General features: G+C 38.2%; 3 protein-coding genes across 12 annotated transcripts in view; 2 read left to right on the plus strand and 1 right to left on the minus strand.

Annotated features, from left to right (window-relative positions):
- nf1a (neurofibromin 1a) overlaps positions 1-17,029 on the minus strand; it is a 70,537-nt gene that overhangs the window by 23,670 nt on the left and 29,838 nt on the right. The window lies entirely within an intron of this gene.
- LOC108277817 (protein EVI2B) lies at positions 1,575-7,348 on the plus strand. The gene is made up of 2 exons (XM_017490769.3): positions 1,575-1,767; positions 3,440-7,348. The coding sequence occupies exon 2, from the start codon at positions 3,470-3,472 to the stop codon at positions 5,465-5,467; it is 1,998 nt and encodes a 665-aa protein (XP_017346258.2). The 5' UTR covers positions 1,575-1,767; positions 3,440-3,469; the 3' UTR covers positions 5,468-7,348.
- On the plus strand, positions 10,460-14,698 carry omgb (oligodendrocyte myelin glycoprotein b). Its single transcript, XM_047161417.2, has 2 exons — positions 10,460-11,040; positions 12,331-14,698. Exons 1-2 carry the CDS (start codon positions 11,015-11,017, stop codon positions 13,499-13,501), a joined length of 1,197 nt encoding a protein of 398 aa, XP_047017373.1. The 5' UTR covers positions 10,460-11,014; the 3' UTR covers positions 13,502-14,698.

Below are 17,029 nucleotides of genomic sequence, written 5' to 3' on the forward strand. Positions count from 1 at the left end.
GAATACATGGCAAGGGATCTGAGACCATTCCTCCATACAGAATCTCTCCAGATCCTTCAAATTTCGAGGTCCATGCTGGTGGACTCTCCTCTTCAGTTCACCCCACAGGTTTTCTATGGGTTTCAAGTCAGGGGACTGGGATGGTCATGGCAGGACCTTGATCTTGTGGTCAGTAAACCATGTTTGTGTTGATTTTGATGCATGTTTTGGATCATTGTCCTGCGGGAAGATCCAACCATGGCCCATTGTATGCGTTCTGGCAGAGGTAGTCAGGTTTTCATTTAATATCTGTTGATATTTGATACAGTCCATGATGCCATGTATCCTAACAAAATGTCCAGGTCCTCTGGCAAAAAAAAAAAAAAACAGCCCCAAAACATAAAAGATCCACCACCATATTTAACCATGGTAATTTTCCATATGGCTACCTCTCTGTATGCGCCAAAAATACCTCTGGTTTTGGTTTCATCTGACCATAGAACCAGATCCCATTTGAAGTTCCAGTAGTGTCTGGCAAACTGAAGATGCTTGAGTTTGTTTTTGGATGAGAGTAGAGGCTTTTTTCTTGAAACCCTTCCAAACAACTTGTGGTGATGTAGGTGACTTCGGATTGTAGTTTTGGAGACTTTCTGACCACAAGACGTAACCAACTTCTGCAATTCTCCAGCTGTGATCCTTGGAGATTTTTTGGCCAATCGAACCATCCTTTTCACAGTGTGTTGAGAGAATACAGACACACGTCCAATTCCAGGTTGATTCATAACATTTCCAGTTGACGGGAACGTCTTAAGTATTGCCCTGATGGTGGAAATGGGCATGTGGTTCTCACATATGAATTCATAGGGGTGCCAATAATTGTTGCACATGTATATTTAACAAAGGTTTTTTTTTTTTTTTTTTTTTTTTTTTTTTTATAAACCTGTGCCGTGTTTGCAGTTGATATCCTTGAGAGCTGAGTATTTTTGTGAATTTTGAAGGTTAAACAATAAAGAATTTTTCCCACAGACTTTTTTGCTCATTAGGCAAGGTTACACAGTTAAAATAACTTAGGACACTAAAGAGACTACTGACTCTGAAAAACCCCAGAAGAAAGATGCCTAGGATGCCTGCTCATCTGCATGAGCATACCATAGGCCTTACCATAGGCCTGCTGCAGGGAGGCATGAGGACTGCAGATGTATCCAGAACAATAAACTGCAATGTCTGTAATGTAAGACACCTAAGACAGTGCTACAGGGAGACAGGAAGGACAGCTGATCACCCCTGCAGTGAAAAGTTACATGTAACCATTTGGGGTAACATCACACCTCAACAACTGACACGTCTGGTGCAGTTCATGAAGATGAGATGCACTGTAGTACTTAAAGCAGCTGGTGACCACACCAGATACATACTGAAACATGCATTTCTATAAAATATTTTAAAAACTTCTTTCATATCTGTATTACACTATCATTGCATCAACACTTTTTCTTTTTTAATAATTGCAGAACAGCAACAGTTAGTCAGAATAAAACATTAGTAGGAGTAGAAGAGAGGGAAAAAAAAAGCAATGGTTTCACAGCTCTCATTTCCTGCCAGTGAAATATGTGCAAGTTCCTCATTCAACAAACTTCAAGCCATCGTGTTTCATCGAGACTTGAAACAAGGTGCGGTGGACAAGGAAATATGTATATAGTGTAATCTTATCAACATAACTGATCTACTGATCTACTCCTTTGTGTAGATCATCATCTAGACTTCATTAGTAAACCGAATGTTAACCTGGTAAGTCACAATTGATATGTCTGTGTATTAGAATTATGACTAATAGATGTTGCTGGAAAGGTTTTTTTTGTCATTTATTTGTTTATTAGGTTGGTGGTGAGCTATATAATCACATTTTAAATTAATTGTACTAAAGCAGTATGTACATAAATTTATCAGGATTTCAATACATGATCATTCTCTTGTATGTACATTGTCATGTTATAATATGGTAGTCACCAAGAACTATAAACTATAAAATTAAAATACACTCTACTGTAAAGTATAGATTGCTCTCTAATGAACTACATTATCGAAACAGAACAATAGCACAAGATTTTACAGTAATAGCACATGGTACACTTTTCTTCCTTTTGGTGTGAAATTGGTATCGTAGCTACAAATGTATTTACCCATTTGCTTACTACCTCAACAAAACATTAATATAATATTAATCAGAGACATTTATTTGTCATGGGTGAATAAGAGATCGCATTTTGCCTAGATGATTTTGTAATACCCGCCTTTAACAAATGACAAACCATACTGTCCTTTAGGAGCACAACACACATCCCCTAGGCGTGCATTATTTTCATATAACAGCACAGTCTGGAGTGTGTTATTCCACTTATACCACAGCTATTTGCCAATGATTACAATGTTGCATTTATTAATTATTTAGTAAGTTGTGGAAACATTTGACTGCTACGGAGCACTTACACCCAAGACTCATTCCATAAATTTTGAATAAATGTCTCCTGAGAAACGTCACCAAGTGAATGATTAAACGTTTTACTTTGTTAACCAACTTATTTTTTTAAATTATGTTTATTATTAGTCTAAGATTATGTGGAGTGTCCACCATACAAGTCTCTATATGTATGAGCTGTTACTATAGAAATGATAACGTATTAGAACGGGCATATTTAAGCATGTGAATTTTTTCGCTCAAGTTATAGCCGGAAATACGGTCTGAGCCCTGCGGGTATACAAAAATAATGCACACTTACTGACAAATCAGATTCAAGCATTCACCCGTGCTGTGGTATAAGTTGTTCTATCGTGTAAACTTAACAGGGGAAAATGTCACAACCATGTTCAGCTGTTGCAATATGCTAGCACTTCCTACAAAGTTTCAGGAAAGAAAAAGTGTTGTTGCCATGTTAAATAAAATATCACTTACTATAAATTTGTACAGTTTACTTAAACAAACTGTAAATATTTCAAAGCCTATATTAAATAGATCACAATTTACCGGAAAAAAACCCATGTTTAATTTCAACATATTTCAGCAAATATTTCTTCACGTTTGTAGATCAGTTCCATTCAGTTTCAAACAAGTTTGTCTGAGACTAATTGACATTGTCTGGGTCCGGTTTGCACAACATAAAAGCAGTAGATATAAACTTCCAGTGCTTGTTCGTTACTTTATCCTAATCTTTCCAATGCAAAACAGGAATTTCATAAATATGAATCTAGGGGTATTGGAGACACAGCCAGTGAATTCTAAAAAGCCACATGTAGGCACAACACTTGATATAGAGAACATCTATGATAAAACAGCAAAAAAAAAAAAAAAGCCTGTATTTATGCAATTAGTAATGGTTACAGTTGGTTCTAACTGCATTTAGTTCTAATAGGGTAAGGTTATCATTACAATATCACAGATTATTAATACACCTTTTTCTGGCAGCTTACAGACATCATCTATGAAGAGGACAACATGAAATCCATTCTTTGTACATGTGCACTGTTTCTGGTATTTCCATGGAAACTAACTGGTGAGACAACCCTTAGGCCAAACAGCACCAGGCAGTATGAAGATACTTCTAAAGATGATGAAACAACCAAAAGGGGTGGTGAACCCACCATTTTCTCTTCAAAATATATAAAGCCTTCTTTGAAACCAAATGGTGAAACAACCCATAGCCCAACCAACACTGGGATGCATGAAGGTACCTCTAAAGACCATGAAACAACGAAAAGGGGTAGTGAACCCACCATTTTCTCTTCAAAATATATAAAGCCTTCTTTGAAACCAAATGGTGAAACAACCCATAACCCAACCAACACTGGGCTGCATGAAGGTACCTCTAAAGATCATGAAACAACCAAAAGGGGTGGTGAACCCACCATTTTCTCTACAATAAACACAAAACTGTCTTTGAAACCAAATGGTGAAACAACCCATAGCCCAACCAGCACTGGAATGCATGAAGGTACCTCTAAAGAAACAACCACAAGGGGTGATGAACCCACTAGTTTAAAAAAAAAACAAGATCAGTACACCAATGAGGAAAGGGAAAATGTCTCATCTTCAAAATCGCCCCCACAAACCTCAGAGCTCCAACCTGTTACAAGTATGAGTCATGCTACATATCTAACCCATGCAATGACCATCTCTACAGGAGAAAGCAGGTCCTCTTCACATCTGTCCGCCTTGCCTTTCTTGAGAGAATTGACACAAAAAATGACTGACCAAATTACAATTACACCATTGCCACAGAATATGTCAGAAGAGGTCACTACCACCAGAGAAAACCAAACATTACATAATTTTAAACCCACCAATAATCGATACGTTCACGAAAACAATACCAGATCTGCAGAGAAAGAATCCTTCAAGCCACAGACTGATATTTCTACTCATTTCCAAAAAACTCAAGAGGTTATTACAAATCAATCAAGAGTAGAAGTACAGACTACTAAAACTCTGATTACTAAATGGTCTTCACTTCCCCAAGATAAAAAAAGCACAGATCATCCAATACTCAAGATCACTGATGCAAATGGAACTTTGGACGTTAGCAATGAAAAAAGAAATGACACAGCCACCTACCCAATCAACACATCGACTACCACTGACTTTTCCACTGGACTTAATCCAACTACTAACATAGAGGTTGGTAGAACTGGTACTACCCATACCATGGATACAATAGCAACATATGAACTAACTACAAAATACATTATAGAGAGCCAACGTCCCAACCCTAAGAGTGAAACCACCCACACCACTCAAACAGACAACTCCAAAACTACTATACGGAGATCCACCATCAATGACCATGATAAGAAAAGCCATCCAGGACACATAGTAGCCTCCTTGATTGGTAGTATTCTGCTAATTATGTTTGTAGCATTTGTCGTGGTTTTGATAAGAAATCATCAAATGAAGAAAAAGCAGATGGAGAATCCTGACTGGGCTGGCCCTTCACCATTCATCGAAGGTGACCTCCATCCTAACTTACCAACCATCCATGAGGATGGATCATTTCACAATGAGGAGTCCAAAAGATTTTCCCTCTACTCATTCCTTCCCCAGCAGCTTTCCAAGCGGCTTTCTACGTTGAACCCGAGGGATGAGGAGGTCCCCCTTGAGTACACACAAGCAAGTAGCACGTTTGGGCAACGTCATGGAAACACAACACCAGACGAAATTCAGACACATCAAGCAAACAGTCCACCTGCTGAGGTCTCTTCAGACTCTAATGTCCCCGAGACTGTAAGCATTCCACCAGCTTCTGAAAACAATGAGAATATCCAAACACCTAAACTTGATGAGGAGATCATTCCAGTTCCACTTGCTGAGACAAACAGTGCCACTCAAACTCCATTTGAAGATGTGGATCTTAATCTTTCTGTGGACAAGAATACAGAATCCACTTCACCATCAGATGCAATACACATCCCTTCTCCACCACCACTAGCACAATCTTAGAGACATGCAAAAACCATCAGCAACCACAAGCTATTCTGTATGCTTTTAGAACGACTGTCTACACAGCACAGTTCCCCGAAAGAGGAAAAATCATTTAATGGTAGTAAAGTCATTGTTAAAGACACTGTAAGGCAAATTTTTACAGTTTCAGTTATTAAGTTAACTTTCATTCAAAGTATTTTATTTTCCAAAGGGTGCAAAAGCCTGAAAATCTAAAATCATGTGATTTGTGGACACTATTGGTACTGTACATAGCACTGGAGCATTGAAATACTCCCTTTAAAACTACATAGAGAGAATGTGACTGTGTAGGATGTGATTTACTCTTACTCTGGGGGAAGCTGACACTGCACATAAAACCAGAATGAGTTGAGAGCGAGACAGACTGAGGGAGTAGTGGTTTCCGAGTAAATTACAGCAGTGTTACATGCTACAGTGTCCAAGTCCTTATTTGAGCACAAAAGCAGCATGTCAAAGTTTTTATGATTTTTAATGGTCTATCTGTTTATTAAACAGTTCCTAATGCATTTTAATCTTAAAAGAAAACTATTAATGTACTTTAAATTAATTTACTCTGGCATTTGTACTTGCTGGCCAGTGGTGAGTCAGTAGTTAAAGTTCTGGGCTACTGATCCAAAGGCTTCGAGTTCAAAACTTGTCAAGATAGGATATGCAAAGAAAAGAATTTAAATGAATTGTACTTGTATATGTTATGAAGCTTCTTTCTTCTTATGCTATAAGAACAATTTAACCTAAAGTGGCATTTGAGCCGACCATGGCGAAAAAGCAGTTATTGTTGAATAAGGTTAAAATTGTGCCATTGAAGTCATTTGTGTTATACACAGTTAAGGTAAACCAGCATCAGCAATGACACAAGGAACCTCTCAAGGTTCTCACAAGGAGTCCTCTCTAGGCTTGTTTAATGTGCACTATGAATATTTGATAAAAAATCTATAAGCTTATATTTTCTGGCGCAATGGAGTCAAAATGGAGTTTACCAACCAACAATACATACCTAGAGTGTTTTGTTTTTTGTTTTTTTTGTCTCAATGGGCTAACTGTAAAGATGGCTTTCTTCAAAAGAACTGCAGACACAGCTTGCACCCATACAGTGCAGGTTAAAAAAAAATAGTGATATTAAAAAAATCACGCAAAAATCATAAGACTATTTGATATTTGGTTCTACTGTGTTTGTATGTTTCACCTTATGTAATCTCAACCAATGGTAAACTTATTAAATTTACACAAGTGCTACACAAAAAGGCAGTAATAGCGTACATTTGAGGTACACAATAAACACTGTTACAACAGCCAATGATTATATAAACAAACTTAAGTGTTATTTCATTGTGTTACTGTGCATCACTATTGGTAACATCACATTACAGAGTTGTTTAGATTAGTATTTACAGGACCAGTTGACGTTGCTATGCAGAACTTCACACATCTACTGGTATTGCTCATGTCATCTGACAGCTCAGTGGTGTATCAACAGACTTCAGGTTGTCACTTGCAGAGCAAAGGGGAAACTGTCCACAAGCTAATGAAACGTATTGCTGAAACAGAAAGTTTATTCTAAGTACTGAAATGAGATGATGGCATTTGTATTTTATCCGGTGCACAGGAATGACTGTTGAATGACCTATTCCACAATTTTGATTACATATACTAGATGAATATGCATGTGTTTCACATATAAAGGTTAATGGGTGTGCATGCTTGGCAATGATGTTGATCCCACTATATACTCTCTTAAAATAAATCTTTCAAATTCTTGGTTGAAGGATCTTATTTCAGAAGGTAACAATCCATTTGTGAAGAATAGTTATAACATTATGCATAACCAATAAATAAATAAATAAATAAATAAATAAATAAATACACACACACACACACACACACACACACACATATATATATATATAAATTTTTCAAATAGTGGTTATTTTATTGTACTTTGTTTTTGCATGAAGCACTGATAAACACTTTAAAAAGCAAGAATTCACTCATTATGTATGTTGATTTAATAAAAGGCAGTACTACACTACAACTCACTGATTGATACAATCTGAAAGTTATGCATGTTGGTTCAGCAGTGAATTTTGAACAGGGGGTAAGAGGTTACTATGTGGCACCTTTATTCTGAACCTTATACACTACACTGTCTGATAGGCCCGTCACGATAACTACTTGTGTTGGATGCAATACTGTCCCACAGACAATTACAATAAATGACAGTTATTTTAAGACCTTTTTATGCCACTGATATGATGATAACAGTACAATAATGCAAGGACACCCTTTAATCGAGCAGTGAACTTTTAATTCTTAAGAATACTCAGACATTGGAATTCGAACGTCAAAAAACTGTTTTTGTCCACTTTTAAATTTAGTTAATATTTTGTCGTCATTTTTATTCATTTTAGTCAATTTTACTCGGACTAAAATGCCATCGAATATTAGTCAGAGGCACTTTAGTTGACGAGAAAATGCAAAAAGGAAACGAAATATTCACACATTTTATATATTAACTTCAACATGCATCAACAAAAACATGTGAAAACAGCCCTTATTGTGGAAACCTGATCTCCTAAAATAATAGCATTACAAGGAGTACACTACTGTAATACAATACTGTGAATTCTATATGCTTTAGTTATTCATTGTCTGTGTGTTATTACAGAAAGAGCGCATTCACAACGTGACTTACTATTCTATCTTGCGCATTACTTAAGTTCAAATTTACTTGTGTAACTATGTTATTGTTTGCACAAGCAAGTTGTAATATTAGGTTTATGGTTTGTATATGTCTGATTAATGTCATGTCTGTATAGAATGCGTTTGTGTAAGTTAATTAACTCGCAAGTAAAGTGCTTCAGCTTACCGGTGTTCAATCACTGTTCACCGTCAGATCATGCAGTTTAAGTGTCTCAGTCCCTGACATTATTGACTATGACTGGATTATTTGAAACATTAGAACTATTCTTTCTAGTTTTTCCTTCCTCAAAAAATTGGTAGTGCATTGTTAATATCTTGCTAGTCATTTTTTCCAACAGTATGTTTTAATTAAAAGTGCTTGCTAAACATCTTAAATTTGAATGCACAGTTTCTGCATCAGAGTGTGCATTTTTATCTATCTTTGAAGAATTTGATTAATATTCCAAGTTAGAATTTTAATTCAACAGCCCTAGAGCAGACGAGAAGACAAAGCAGTGTGAATGGCTAAAATGTTGGTGACGTTCATTTTCATATAAACAAACATGCAAGTAACACAACAGGCAATATTGAGGTCAACAAAACTGATTGAGGTCGTGTCCATATACGTACGATAAGTCGATAATGTAAATCAGTATTGTGACAGGCCTACTGTCTGTACAAATGCAAAATTGCTGTTCAAATAAAGGTATAATTAGTAAGTTTTGACAAACTTTAAGCCCTCCTTTCAGTACTCCGTCCAAACCATGCCCTCCTGGGCATGCCGAGACCAGGACGACTCTCTGCAGATTAAAGTGCAAGTGGGGAGCCATTTGAAATGACAGGAAACATAGTCAACAAGTACTAAGAGCTGCCTCTCTCTCTTAAAAGGCTGGATTCATTTGTGGATCTGGAGTCTATCACTATGCGCAAACTGAGAGAAAGGTACACCAATCCGTCACAGAGCAGCATGCGCACACACACACACATCCATACACTTCACACCTAGGGGCAGTTTTAACCAAACCATCTACCTGTTTTTGGACATTGTGATGAAACTACTCGATCCAGAGGAAACTTACTCGCACACGGAGAGAACATGCATATAACATCACATAAAGGAGACCTTGAACTAAGGATTAAACCTAGTACCCCGGAGTTATGAGGCAGCAGCACATTTTCTTCTCCCATTTAGAGAGCATAGGACTCCACAGAGACTGGTGTTTTATTTCAGAGTAGATATTTTACTGACTTACATTAAGGGTGCTCATATAAAATTTGTCCATTTTTAAACTCCAAAACTCTAGAAAATACTTCATTTTAGTGTAGCATAATTAATGTGATATTTTGAAACAGACATCAAGATTTTCCATTATTTTATTTTTTTTTTAAATCAGAGGAGAAAAGAAAAAACCACAATCAAGCTCACCATGACTGAACCACTCTGTGAAAATAAATAAATAAATAAATAAATGAAAATAAACACATTACAGTTTCTGGTGTGTGTATAGCTCTTTTCCGATTGAGGATGAGACGGGTATGCAAGTACATTCTCATCCTTATGTCAGGAAGCAAGAACAGAAGTAATGTCTTTGTATTGAAGGCCATGTTTAAAATATATCTCTATAAATTCATGCGCATCCAGGCTCTTGGTTTCTTTATGTGTAAATGACACGATGGCAATGACAAATGGAAGAGAGCTATACACACACCAGAAAGTGTAATGCGTGAGCACGAGAAGTCTCTGTGATTTTGTTCTTTGCACAGGTCACTCGAGGGGTTCCATACACCACTGCATCAGTTGTGGCTCAGGTGGTAGAGCGGCTTGTCCACTAACTGTAGGGTTGGTGGTTCAATTCCTGGCCCACCATGCTACCATTGGGGTGTGTGTGTATATGGGTGAATGAGAAATGGTGTAAAGCGCTTTGTAGAACCTCTAAGGTTAAAAAAAGCACAATAAGTGCAGAGCAACAATAATCTGCTTTGCAACAATCAGGGGACCAGCCTGAACCAATCAGGAACCACGAGTGTGTTGAACAAAGTGATTCACCATTACGGCACAACATGCTGTTATGTACAGTTGACTAAACAAAAAATTGTGTTTACATAAAGAAATTAATTCATAAAGGTAGTCATTCATACTAAATAGTGCCACCGCAGTCATGGGTAGTGTATTAGTATGTGCTGGTGTGTACAAAAACTCAGTACACGTGTTTATACTGGAGAATGACAGCATGCCTGTGCGTGTAAAGAGTAAGGAAGAGTGATGGGGAAGGAGAGCGATGATTTCATTGAGCGCACTGGTTGTGATTATAAAAAGGTTTGGAGTCAGCAGTCCTATCTCTCCCTAACCCCCCCCGAACCTTGTCAGCAGCAGCCGGGGCTGTCTCTATGCTGCATTTCCCTGCTTTCTCTCCCACCTCCCTCCTCCAGCTCACTCCTCATTTCGCCACGTTCCAAGAGCTCAGATGCTGCTGGGATGAGCAGCTTGCAGCATTTGGGGTTTGAGCCATCAGAGGCTTGCTCACCACCACAGCACTGCCATGCCAGGAGAGGAGCCTGGTCACAGACATGGATGCGAGAGGAGAACCACCTATTGACTCATTAATGCTTAGTGCAGCTGAGAAGGGGCAAGGGGAGGGGAAGAAATGAGCCTGACGGGGTAATAGAGAGAGAGCGCAGAAGAGTGAAAGACCGAGAAAAAGAGACTAAATGTGGGTGAGGAAGGACTAAACTGCCATGCAGAGTAGCAGAAAAAAATAAAAAGACAGTGACTGAAATTATCCTCTGTTGCTCTAGATAAGAGGAGAGCTAGGAAGAAAAGGCTGGAGTGTGGAAAAGAAAGGAAGAGAAATGACAGAATTGATGGAAAGGATAAGGTAAGACATTTTCAATATTTGATCAATTCACGATTGACTTACACAAAGCAAAATGATTTACAATGAACAAGTAAACTGCTTAAAATATTTCTAGCCTACATACAAATATAGTCCTGCACTTTTACGGTTGGATTTAAAACAATCTTCCAGCAAAACCGAAAAAAATTCCCAGCACATCATACATCACAACACAGATTCTGGCTGATCATTATCATGCAGAGAAGATAAGAAACTTCCAGAATACCAGACTGGCGTATAGTGTAATCTGGACTGTACATTTTCACGGTCCCTAGATGGCAGCTAACAAGAAAAAGGACAGGACGGAGATGCTGGTAACCAGGCTAAATGCTAACCGCTCACTGCAGCAGAAACATCAGCAAGGGAGAGTAGCTTCTGGCAGGGACTCAAACTCCAGCCACAGCTCGAGCAGCAGAGAGCACTGAGGTGCTCTGTTCACTTACCTCTCGCTCTGCCAAACAGTAGATACAGCCAACGCAAACAGCCTAACAGGCCCTAATAGGAATATCCTTGATATTTCACTAGCTGTGCTCTATATTAATATGAGGCTAGCTTTGCTCGATATTCAAGGATAAGCATTTTATATAGCTCATTCATGTTGAAACAGACATCAAGCTACTGAGTCAATCAAGAGCCATATTGAGACACCATTAGTTTCTCATGGTGACATAAGCAATACAATATTTGCACATCATCATGATTAAACATGTGCAGCTAGAATTAACAAGAAGCGAGCCAGTTCAAATGAGTTTCAGCAAGTTTTTGGATGAATTTATGTCTAAATAACCAAAAGACATTATCCATTTTCTCTACAGAGGAGCACAAGTATGTCACATGTAAAGGGGAGAATTCTGCCCCCTCTCTGTATGTGTATATACAGGTGGCATAATCTGTTGAACCAGACGACACCGATCGTCAGCTCATGCGTACCCATAAGACCATTAGAAGGGGGAGAAATCAAAAGAGGACAGAACGGATAATAAACAGTTAATGTGCACCGCACTCTACTCCAGTGTTAAGCTACTAAACATTATAAACTGAATCATTTGTTACATGAAGTATAACTACAGCTCAGACAGTAACTAACCGGTAAGCCAAGAAGGCCATACAACCAGATACATAATTTGTTTCCAATTTCTCGCCAACCTCAAGCATACAGTGCTGGTAAATAACTAATCTGCAATATACCATATGCAAAAAACATAAATCAGTAGTCCTATAATTCCATCTATGATTTCTGATGTGTTATTATTGAATTATCTTATATTGTAGGACAGTGCACACAATGTCTGCATCTATGCTGGCTTGCCTGCTGCTCCTGATGCTATGTGGAGTGTCTGTACTGGCTATCTGTCCCCCGATGTGTTCCTGTGGCAGGGGACATCGAGTGGTGGACTGCTCTGCCCGAGGTCTCGTACTGCTACCGAACAGCCTGCAGCATAACATTCATTTCCTCAACTTGTCCCACAACCGGCTACAAGACCTAGATGGAGCGCTCGGCCGCTTTGCCCACCTAAGAACTCTGGATATCTCCCACAACCATCTCAGCCACCTTCCGGCTGGCCTGCCGCGGGCACTGTGGGATATCCATGCATCAGCTAACCTCATTCGCCACCTCGAGAAAAACGACACTGCTTACCACTGGAACCTGCAGTTCTTAGACTTATCAAACAACCTGTTAGAGCGTGTGGTCTTCATTAACAACACACTACCCAGTCTGCGAGCACTCAACCTAAGCCACAACAAGTTCTGGACTGTGCCAACCAACATGCCCCACAATCTGCAGATGGTGGATCTCTCCCACAACTTTCTGCTACAGATACTGCCTGGCTCACTGGACCGCCTTCCCAGGCTGTCCCGATTCTACCTGCATGCTAATCGCTTTGCTTCAGTGAGTGAGGGTGTGTTCAATCGACTGGAAGCTTTGCAACTCCTTACACTTGGGGATAACCCCTGGGCCTGTGAGGCTGAGGAAAACATCACAAATCTCCTAAACTGGGTGCAGCAGACCTCAGCAAAAGTGCTGGGCTGCCCTTGCTACATCAGGCCTAATTGTGGCGAAGCCCACCTGTCCACCACCAGAACCCGGCACTCGCCTTCATACACCGAACCTCCGTTGGGTGCCGACACTCGTGATCAACCACATTTGCATGCTGTCACTTCTGGATATCTGTCCAAATCAGCATTGCTCAACTTTCCATACAACTGGAGTATTGAGAATTCCTCTGGGGCATCTGAGCAGGCACTGATCAAGGGTGTGGGACTACTCCCGTCCACCCCGTACAGTCTCTCAACCCAGACAAGCACAACAATCCGCACACGGAGCACCAAAAAGGCATTGCCTGGCAGAGCTCGCAGCACAAGCACCCAAATCCAGCCTGGCAAAACTCATACTGTCGCATTAAACCTTTTGGGCACAGCAATCATTCTCTGTACCTTTTGATTTTGCATCAAGCTGGAATAATTCCAGACCAAGAATTTGCAATTGGTCTGGATTTAAAACAAAACCACACCTTTATGGATGTACAAGGAAGGTCAAAAGAAGGTTCTTGTGTTCTTGGCTTTTACCTACACAGTTTGACTGGTCCTGACTCTATAGATATTCTCCACAGTATATATGTGTTGGTCTGGGGAAAACCCTTTGCTGCTGTGGACGAATTCTGGGGAAATTTTTTTTTGACCAAAACAGGGGTTTCTGCTTTACAAACATACTTCGACACCCCAAATTGAAGAAACCATAAATATATTGTTGGGTAAGGAGACAGTTTAACAAATGCAGTGGTAAAATCAGTCAGTCTGCTTAAAAAAAAAAAAGAAAAAAAAAAAAAGGGTCTAAAGCCTTGCTAACTAAGTGTGATTTCCTCACACAGTGAATGTCAGACTTTGATCAAGTTGCTGGATAGCTATGTGCTGTAAAAAGGTGGAATTGCAAATTGGTTAGTGCTAAATCTCAAAAGGGAGAAAACTGAAACTAAAGATTCCTTTCTCTGCAGTGAGAAAGGAATCTTTAAGGCAATTTTCTCCCTTTTGACATTTGGGTGTAGCCAGACTTCAAAATATGGTTGAGATACATATAAAAGAAAACCAGTTCAGGAAAGGCTGTAGTTCTCAGAAGTACTGCCATTGAAAATGTCAAAATGTCACCAGGTGAAGCGGTTTACCCTAGCCACCACACACATACTCGGTCTGCTTCAAACAAATTGGCCACTATTGTCTATGCAGTATGTGTCATCTATAGTTATCGTGACAAACTAATATAAACGCATACAAATGACTTAAAACAATAGCGTGGAAAAATAATCTCTCCTGTATTATGCTTGACCATAGGAACAGTATAACATTCAAACATTTGGAATGCAGTATACTGTGATTTTTCATATAGCATAACACTTTCAAGATTATACATGACATGCCAGGAATCCACAAACTGCAGTAACCTAGATGTAAGATACCCTTAAATATTAATAACTGCATCATACTAAGACCAAGGGAGCAAGAAACAACTTAACTAAAACTGGAAATAAAGTCTATCATGGAAACAAAAATCAGTAAAAAGATGATCGTATAAATGATTGCTGCATGTGCTGTGCTTGCTCCATCTCTAAACAGATGTGACTGATAACACTCAGTAGTCTTACAAACCCAGTGCCTAGATTATCTAGTGTTGTCCAGCCATTTTCCCTTGGTGCTTCTACTAAATGAAGGCACTTCAGTGAGCACTGTCCAAATACCCCACAGTATCATAAAGATCGCACAGGCATTTAGCACTAGGTAATGATACTGTAAGAGCAGAGCAACGAGGCGAGGCTGACGAGGCACCGATCTTCCCCTGACAAAAAAAATAAATGTTCAGCTATACTCAAGCTTTATATTAAAAAATAAAAGAAAAATACTAAAAGAATCTTAACAATTGTTTTCATTAAAACATTATTTTATAGTAGCAAGTACAAAATGGGTTTCTACAAAGTATGAATAGGTGTTAGTAATATAGTTAACACCTTTTCATACTTTACTAGGATTAACAGCTATCCGTTTATTATTTATACACGTATAACACGTTATAACTGTCAAAAAATATGTGCTTCTTCATAAAATATGAAGATCATTTTAATAAATGTAATCACACAATTTCATGCATCCACAAAAAGTATGGGTATTGCAAGCATGATCAATTCAGTAAGTCTATGATTAATGAGCAACAAACCCTGTGCTTAATGGATGGTATTTAGCTTGAAATGGCTTTTAGATGGCTATTTGGATAAAAAGCAGTGTGTACATACTGCAGTGATGACCCGTTATCACTGTTGCACAACACACTTGAGAAACTATCTGAGTGCACACTCCTGCTGGTCTGTGTACATCTTGGAAAGTCATTTACTGTACACTTTTGCCATCAATTACAGAATCAAGGTTTAAGATTAAAGAAAATATATTCTATGGAAGAAATTAATTATTCCCATACATTGTATATTAAAAGTGCGGTACCAAATCTAATAGTAGATTATCCATATCTTCAAAATCTCAAAAAAGATGAGAGGAAGTCTGTCATCAACTACAAAGTTTGAGCTCACAGGATATATGCAACTAGGCTGACTGCACAAGCAAGTGGGCAGAGACCAAAAATATAGAAGTGTGAATATCCAAATGTATTTAGCACTGTTTTTCCCCTTGCTGGCATGTTTAATAAAGGCTACATTACAGCTTGCAAAATGCCAGTAACCTAAACTGACCCAAGCACAAAGCTCAAAATGTTGCTATAAACTCCTGCCGATGATTTCAACATGTTAGTGAAATCCAACATAATTTACAATCAAACATGCAGTGATTGGAATTCTCTACTAAATGATACGCATAGTCCACATTACTGTGTGCAATCTAAGATTAAACCTTAACACAAGTGTTACTACTGTTCTAGAAATTGTACAGGCCATAATTGCTCACAAACAACCACAGAGTTGGAGTTATGATGCACAGGGTATCTGCAGGTTTCAGCACTTTTTAATGTTAAAGACATTTACAAAACATTTCAAGACCTGCATGTCACTTGAATCATGCTACATCAGCTATAATGAATTGTGTTCATGCATATACACACATTTCTGGGTTTAAATTAATTATAGCAGGGTAAACTTCTATAGAGGTATATGGGAGACTGTAGCAAATATCCTTTAAGCATTACCATTTGCTCCAACAGTGAAAGAAAAAAAAAAAATCCAGTAATTCCTTCCCATTACTTTCCATAAGAGGAGAAAATAAATAAATAATTATATATATATATATATATATATATATATATATATATATATATATATATATATATATATATATATATATATATATATATATATGAGAGAGGGGGGGGGGTGGATTACAGCAGTCAGAACAGAAAAAGATGTCAAAATGTACAATCACTCCCTCAGCAGATGTATTAGAAACCCCCTCGCAGCAGTGCTTGAGTTTTATTGTAATTTAATGCCAGGGTAATGTAACAAGTAGTGTTATAAATGTAAAAAAGAAACAAAAAAAGAAAATGTAAAAAATGGAAAAAAAAAAAAGAAAAAATATATGTTAAAAAAGCTTTGCTATTTTGTAAGATTACTATTGCACCGAATAATACTTTTAATTTTATTTTATTTGGGGTACAAATAGTAATATAACAATAGTAATACATATCTGCCTTATTTCACTTTTATACATTACACCTTGTGGCTTTTTTTATTTTTATTTTTTGCAGAAAACCACAGGAAGACCTCCTTTTAGTTGGTAAAATTTTTTTTTAGATTCACTTCTCATTACCATTAAGGTGAAACACTATAAACCTCTTCCCACAAAAATGTTTGAGATTACACGAACGTAAAACCAAAGTGAATCTGGTGTGTGTTGTGTCTAAATGCAGGTTATAAGTGACTCAAACTCACAGCACAGACAGAGATGAAGTTGGTGTGGAGCGGCAGTTACTGTGCACAGAGCC

The sequence above is a fragment of the Ictalurus punctatus genome, chromosome 17 (assembly GCF_001660625.3).
Source record: "Ictalurus punctatus breed USDA103 chromosome 17, Coco_2.0, whole genome shotgun sequence".
Classification (NCBI taxonomy): Eukaryota; Metazoa; Chordata; class Actinopteri; order Siluriformes; family Ictaluridae; genus Ictalurus; species Ictalurus punctatus.